This window comes from Myripristis murdjan, chromosome 16 (assembly GCF_902150065.1).
Source record: "Myripristis murdjan chromosome 16, fMyrMur1.1, whole genome shotgun sequence".
In the NCBI taxonomy this organism is placed as follows: Eukaryota; Metazoa; Chordata; class Actinopteri; order Holocentriformes; family Holocentridae; genus Myripristis; species Myripristis murdjan.
The window spans coordinates 27,269,803-27,277,613 of record NC_043995.1 but is presented as its reverse complement, the minus strand read 5'-3'; the positions used below and the strand labels follow the sequence as shown (position 1 = coordinate 27,277,613).

The 7,811-nt window shown below is 37.0% G+C and overlaps 1 protein-coding gene across 1 annotated transcript; it reads right to left on the bottom strand.

Moving 5' to 3' along the window:
- Nucleotides 1–332: 332 nt before the first annotated feature.
- Nucleotides 333–7,811, bottom strand: LOC115373812 (vitelline membrane outer layer protein 1 homolog). Its single transcript, XM_030072386.1, has 4 exons — nucleotides 7,602–7,811; nucleotides 6,219–6,334; nucleotides 2,092–2,398; nucleotides 333–402 (listed from the first exon to the last, which is right to left on the bottom strand). Exons 1-3 carry the CDS (start codon nucleotides 7,809–7,811, stop codon nucleotides 2,092–2,094), a joined length of 633 nt encoding a protein of 210 aa, XP_029928246.1. The 3' UTR covers nucleotides 333–402.

Genomic DNA, 7,811 nt, shown 5'->3' with positions numbered 1-7,811 from the left:
CTCACACACACACATCACACCTAGGAAATGTGGCCTATGTCACATAGGTGAGGTGAGGAAGGAAGGCTTGATGCAGCGAGTGTCTCTTCAGGTGAGCGTTTGATTTGAAGTTGCATCGCTTCGTCTTTTGTCGTTTTTGATGCTGAAGGTGACCCACAGATTTGATTTTGAGGCCTCTGGATGTTTCAGCAAATTTTGCTCTTGTCCAAATTTTGATCTACTTTCCTGTTTTTTTTTTAGTTTTTTTTTTTTTTTATTATAGACAGTACCAGAGATTATATTAAATGACACAACCAGAGATAACAGTAGAGTAAAGGTTAACTTTATTCGATGCCTTTATGTTCAGGGTGATGGAGACAAACTCAGGGTTTATGATTTGTCGATGTTCATCCTAGCTGATCACTGAAAATGAAAACAAAAAACATGTATTCATAAAAGCCATCACACTATTGTTAGACTTGAAATATAAAGCATTTCATATTCGCAACTCTTCAAATGTCAGAACATCCTCGTGCAACATGTACAGCTATAATCAGACATGTTAGTATTCACAGTTATCCACATAAACCCAAAGTAGCCTCAGATATTAAACATGAGCCCCAAATTATGATTAGATACAGAATGGCCTTGGTTATTATTTTTCTTTATAAAATGAGAATGGGCAGGCCATTTTCCTCTGGCATGTTCAGATGGTGAGGAAAACAGAGCAGCAGAGACACAGCGGGATCCGATTCCTCAGCCAATGAGATCACACATCATTTTCTTTGGTCTGAATCACTGTGGGAAAGTTTACAGCAATTTTTTTTGCATTTGTGCGTGTTTCATAGATTTGCACCATCCAATTACAAGCCAACCAGGGCTTGTATTAAGAAGGTAATGTGGACTCACAAGTAGCCTGCATATCTGAGTTATTTTTCACTCCTCAGCCACAGATTCTGGCAACGGGAAGAGTCAAAACAAACCTTGCCTTTGCCCTGATTCATCTTCTTTTAAGAACATATGAAGAATCAAATGAACATGAGCATCAGTGGGGATGCTGCTGGCCACCAGACTCCAACATCTGTCTGGTCATTAACTTTGCAGTTTTTGAGTTGTTTCCTCTAATTGCTTCGGAGAGCACTCTCGTTCCTAATAAACTGGATTGAGCTCTTCATTTCCAGGTATCTCAGTGCAGGTTAGGATTAAAATCAGGGATTTTGGTGGTGGAAGCCCAGTATTTTTGTGGCTGGTATTAATATCAATATTTGAGAATAAAAACTTCAACAACTATTTGTCAGACAATATTTGACTCCCACATTTGTAGCAAATGTGGGAGTCAAATACTTGTAATGAGGATATCATATTTGCAGTTGTAGAACAATAAACTTCTTAACTTATTAACACAATCTGAGCCACCATCTGCTCAGGTGACATATGCTGACAGCTCACTGCTACACAAAATATTGTAAACAATATGGAGTCTACTGAGCAAACTATCAAATATCACTGGGGGATAATTCAATATTGGAGTCAGATTGTGACGATATGGTGATTCTGGGATATTGACACATATTTCTGCTGTCAAAACTGATGGTAACAAGCACATTTCAATTTAAAATCTCTGACCAAATGACACAGGAAACATTTCAAAGAATATTATTTGAAAATTTTAGAGTTTTGCTGAACATCTAACTTGGAATAAATCTAAATTTAATGTGATTTTGCACACATAAATCATATGATTTACAGTGATATTGATAAACTGCCTCATGACTATTGTGATATTGAATTAAACCGCATTGCCCTGTATGGTTATTTAATGAGAGTGTTGTTCTTGAAATAATCTCAAAAGATTATTACAGCTAAATTTAGCCTCCTTGTCTTTGCATATTGGCCAGCATATATGCAGATGCCAGTATCTGTGATGAGTAAATATCAGCCAATAATACTGGACAGCAGCAGTATCTGTTGGGCTCTATCCCAAATTAACCAGATTAAAGGAGAAAAAGCCCAAAATTCAAATGAAGTGCTTCAGACCTGTTTAGTGTGGACTAAGCACTCAGCTGTCTCTGTCTGGGCTTCGCTTCCTATCTCTGCACCCCTCCGTCTCACCTACTCAGACTTGGCACAGCAGTAGAAGCGGACATCATTGAGGCTGGTGTTGTCCCCGTTGGGGTCGTACTCCTCCATCTTGGTGTCGATGCCGCAAATCCCACCATCGCCACACCCCTGGCTCCAGTCACCGTACTTGCCCCAGATGGCGCCGGTACTCTCCAGGATCGGGTCACTGCTGCAGCGGAACTTGATGTTGTTGGCGGCCGTGTCGTCCCCAGACGGGCCCTGATAGGGCTCCACACAAAGCTGGAAGGAGGTGAGCACTCCGGTGGGGCAGTACTGAGGCTGGGACCAGTCACCGAAGCTGGGCAGGAGAGGAGGGAGGGGTGGAAAAACAGTAAGAAAAGATCCAAGATGTGGGTTGGAGATACTGGAGAGACGTCAAGCAGTTTCAACATCTGAACACCTAATTTGCAATCCTGGCAGAAAGAGCGCTTTCATTTCTGCTCCTAAATGCGATGGGAAGCTGCCAACCTCCTGCAGCCTGCTGCTTTCGAAGTATTTATTTTATTTATTGAATCCTTATTTAACCTTTACATAGCCAGGTTAGTCCCACTGAGATCAAGCATCTTGTTAGATTTGGAACGTAGATTTGGCCAACACAAAACAAACGGCAGCAAATTAAGTTACAGGCAAAAAAGGAAAAAAAAAGCATCTTCAAGGGAAAGTGTAATGTTGCCGCCATTTACACATTTTCAGTCTTACAGGTTGAAATTTCCACATTGCTGTACCCTTACGAAACAAAAATATATTGCAGTATACTGGAAAATATCATGTGATATATTAGATAATACATTTCCATATATGGGAACTAGTCTTTATATTTTACAATATATTGAAATATATGCATAGACCATAAATGTCTATATATTGATACATATAAAAAAAAAATATTGCAATCAAGACCAAAAACGGCACTATATTTTTACATGCAATAGTTTGTCTTTATATGTTCAAATATACTGCAATATATGCATATACCATATATGTATATATATCGCAACATAATATATAAAAAAAATATATTGGGATTTTTCTTAACATTGCATATTTTCCAATAAACAACCATAACATATGCATGGACCACACATGGCATATATTTAGGGTCCGGGCAGCTTAGGACACCGGACACTGTTGTATTCCCAGGTCTTCTTTCTTTCTTTCTTCTTCTTTCTTCTGAGGAAATCATACTTCCCATGGGTGAAAACTCACCAAACTTTGCACAAAGGTCCAGTCCCATGCCAGATTACCTCAGCTGCAAACTCAAGCCAGTAGTCCTGATGGTGGCGCTATCCCTTACGAAACAAAAATATATTGCAGTATACTGGAAAATATCATGTGATATATTAGATAATACATTTCCATATACGGGAACTAGTCTTTATATTTTACAATATATTGAAATATATGCATCGACCATACATGTCTATATATTGATACATATAAAAAAATATATTGCAATCAAGACCAAAAACGGCACTATATTTTTACATTCAATAGTTTGTCTTTATATGTTCAAATATACTGCAATATATGCATATACCATATATGGATATATATCGCAACATAATATATAAAAGAAGATATTGGGATTTTTCTTAACATTGCATATTTTCCAGTAAACAACCATAACATATGCATGGACCACGCATGGCATATATTTAGGGTCCGGGCAGCTTAGGACACCGGACACTATTGTATTCCCAGGTCTTCTTTCTTTCTTTCTTTCTTCTTCTTTCTTCCAAGGAAATCATACTTCCCATGGGTGAAAACTGACCAAACTTTGCACAAAGGTCCAGTGCCATGCCAGATTACTTCAGCTGCAAACTCAAGCCAGTAGTCTTGATGGTGGCGCTATAGCAAGCCTCTAAAGTTCAAAACTTTGAAAATTCATAACAAATCAACCATATGTGCTACAGCTTCACAACTTTCATCAAACTGTAGCCTCAATATAGAAGAAACTTTTGTACATTTAAACCTACTGAAAATTATGAAGCCATCACTCTGTTTTTTTTTTTCAAAAACTGTAAAACTTCTTAAACCTATCTCCTCCCACAATTTTTGCTCAAATGTCACCAAACCTGCTACAGAGCATCTTCAGACTGTCCTACACAAACGATGTTCACAGATTTTTGATTTATCAAAAATTAAGCCTACAGTGCATCAAAATGACTTACTGTAAACACTACTGTAAACATATACCTGCAAAGTCTTGCTAAATAAATCTTCAATGTTCATGAAAAAAATGACAAAATTCTGGAGTCATGGTTGATGATGTGTGGCAAATTTCAGAATTGTATCTCAAAAACTGAATTTTTGACAGCATTTTGAATTTTGCTCTCATGTGAACAATTGGAGTCAATGTAAAAATTGCATTTTTAAACATCAATTTTTCACTTATGGAGCCAATCAATCATTGTTAAAAACAAATTAACATCATCTCCCTGTTTTCTAGATCAGTGTTTCTCAAATGGGGGTATGCGTATGCCTGGGGTAGGCTACTTAGCGGAACTCCAGGGGGTACTTGAAATTTTTTAAAATTATAACACGAGACTACGTTGTGTAGATCCGACCGAGCAATCTGTCAAATGTCTACAAGACTACCTGACAAACACCAGGCAAACAGCTGATTTCTCAACTTAAGTAAACAAGAGCTAAACAAGATCCTCCGTGAATTTTAATTTCTATAATTAAGTGCCTCAGTGGAGTCAGCACCACGGACAGTAGGCTACCTGTAAGATTTTCCACGGAGATGTGCGGCTATATATTGTTATCAGTTATTAATTAGCCTATTAATCGTTATTCATTTGTTTAGTCTTTATGAGTTTCCTGGGCCATTTATTTAATTAATTTGTCAGTTTGTTTGCGTCTGTACATTGAAATGAACTTTTAATAAATCAACACATCTGTGAAAACTGTTGTCTTTATTTCAGAGGTAAATTGATAACAGCCTGAAAAGGTGATTATATAACTATGTTCAGCCTTAATGTGGCTGCTTACTGTCCTTACTTTTGCTGCATAGCCACATTAATCGGAGCTGATGTTAAATTGGAATGACACACCCCCAGCTGAAATGAAACATCTGCCAGTTAAAAATGACTGAGAAGTCGGTAGAAGTATAATTATCAGTCCATAAATTTTTTTTTTTTTTTCCAGCAGATATTCTAGTTACAACATGATTGAGCAAGCAGAACAATTTTATTTTGCTATGTTTGGTATCTATTCAGTTTCAGGAAAACACGATGTAACCCCTGGCTTAGTCAAATTGTCAAGCTGCTATTGAGCTGCTACTTGCCAATTAGCTCCAGAGGTTGCAAGTTCAAACCTCGACTGGTGCAGAATCCACATTGTAATGTGAACATCTTAATCATGTGCTCGAAACTGCGTGAGTGTGACTGATCACTGAGCAGCATCTTCCTAAAAATGCCTGGACCCCACCCATCGCTGCGCAGCAGCTGTAATTTTACGTATATTTCCAATACATGTTCCCATATAATTGGAATGTCATAGATCATGTATTTATAAATATATTAACCCAGTGTTCATCACATAAATGTAAATACATTATGGAGGACTTTTATACATATAAAAATCAATATATGAACACATATATTATATATTTATTGCAATATATGGCAAATATATGAAATGCGCAATTGTTGCTGTATTTTTCCATATATTAACATATATTGCAATATATTGATACAATATATAAATTTATGCCACATATATGATTCACCTATATATTACACCATTTATTTCTGAGACATTTTCAAATATATAATATATTTCTATACATTGTTGTTTGTATATATATATATATAATATATGCAAACATATATGAATAAATAAATGTAATATATTCTAATACATTACAATACATTGCATTTCATATATTGGTAAATATATTTTCTTTCCGTAAGGGTATATACTGGGTGAATCAAAACTATTTCAACATATTGTTAAAACATTCCTGGCAAACATACACCATGAGGAAGTGGCAGGGTGGTTTGCTGATATATGATCTTACAGCATCTATCATTTGATGCAAGTTGGGGATGAAAGGTTTAAAAGGTGGCTGCGCCCATTTAAATGAGCAAGAAGCTGGGCTTCATGGGACTTACTATCCGGTGTGAGACTCGACAGTGTACATGAAGTCTCTGCTGTCATCTTTGGAGCAGAAGAGGCGGATTCCATTCAAGGCAGTGTCATCCACGTTGGGCCCCTGGAAATGCTCCACCTGTAGGGACAATAAAGAAAAAAAATCAACCCATGCACAGAACTAATTAGGCTTCTTGTTAAACTACCTTCTGCTTAAATTCAGCAACCTCTATATGTGTTGTAAAAATTCAGATTTAGGTCAAAGAGTAATTATTTTCTATGGTATGTCTGTGACAAATGTGTTGGAAAGCACAAGTTTAGACAACACAGAGGAGGCTCTTTAAAAAATTTATTCAGATACCATCAGAATGTACCTGGAAATATCTGATTTGTTCAAGTAACAACCACCCAGCTTGTGCTTCATGCAAACTAACCACAAATCCAAAGAATTATTTGCAAATACTGCTTTCCCAGATCCATCAAGGTCACTTTGCGTTACACAAAATATTATCCAGGCTGCAGTGCTGGGAAGTCTGGGCCATCATACAAGATGGACAGCTGGAGAGATAAGAAAGCTTGCAGTATGAGCATTGATCCAAGTGTCATATTGTGCCTTGGCTCCAAAAACCTTCTTCAGATTTCTTAAGGAATTTAAATTTTCCCCTGAATTTTATACACACAATGTGTGTGGTCACAATGTTTAATGTAGACACGAAGATTAAAATGTGATTTGATTAAGTTGTTCAGTTTAAAGTTATTGCATTTTCAAAAGTCCTTCACTTTTCCAGCCAGTTGTGGATTTATTCCAGTCATGGCCTTACAACTACACTTATTTACCTCAAAATTAATTCATTTGACTTAGATATAGCATTATCAGCCAGTAGCCTCCTAACTATTGTAATCCCAATATTGTGACTGATGTGCATGTGTGTGGGTGTAGTGTTAGAATTTATTATAAATGCCTTATCTGACTGATGTACATTTATTTGTAAACCATCACGAAGAATGTTATTTTTATCATGAGCCATTGCATTTATGAAAACAAAGCAAAATGAACTTTGAAAACGTTTAAAGTGGCACATTAGTTTATGGTTAGGTAATCAAAAGCTTGAAAATTGATAATAATAGGCATGTCTGTCTCTTTGTGTGGACAATACTGATATCTGATATCATCCTACAGTAACTGCTAATATTGATACAGATCTGAGTCATTTCGGTAAAATGCAGGTGCCAAGTCCACCATCTGCCAAAGTTGACAGTAAAAAATAAAGTAAAAATAAATATTGCAACATTAAAAATAAATACTGGGCTGTTACAGATGATAATGATAGACTACCTATCAGCACATCAGTGAAAAACATTAATAATATGATATTTGAAATAAAAGCATGAGTCTGTATTTTTACCCTAACACTGAAGCCAACAGCAAGGAATTGGTCAGGACACATCTCTGGCCAGGTCCAGTTTCCCCACTGCTCTCCATTGGACACTGTCAGCACCGAGGTATGAGGTCTGTCTTTAAACGCCACACCGGCACTCTGCAAAAATGTCTTCTCGCACAGCCCAGGGGAGAACACAGCCAGCGCAGCCAGAAGGGTGTAAAACAGACCGGCCAT

What these genes read in the sequence shown, in the direction of transcription:
- LOC115373812 (XM_030072386.1), bottom strand. Translation starts at nt 7,811, where the DNA reads ATGGCCGGTCTGTTTTACACCCTTCTGGCTGCGCTGGCTGTGTTCTCC. An exon ending in CTGTTGGCTTCAGTGTTAGG is followed by an intron (nt 6,335 to 7,601) that starts GTAAAAATACAG and finishes TTGTCCCTACAG; the next exon opens with GTGGAGCATTTCCAGGGGCC. An exon ending in GTCGAGTCTCACACCGGATA is followed by an intron (nt 2,399 to 6,218) that starts GTAAGTCCCATG and finishes TCTCCTGCCCAG; the next exon opens with CTTCGGTGACTGGTCCCAGC.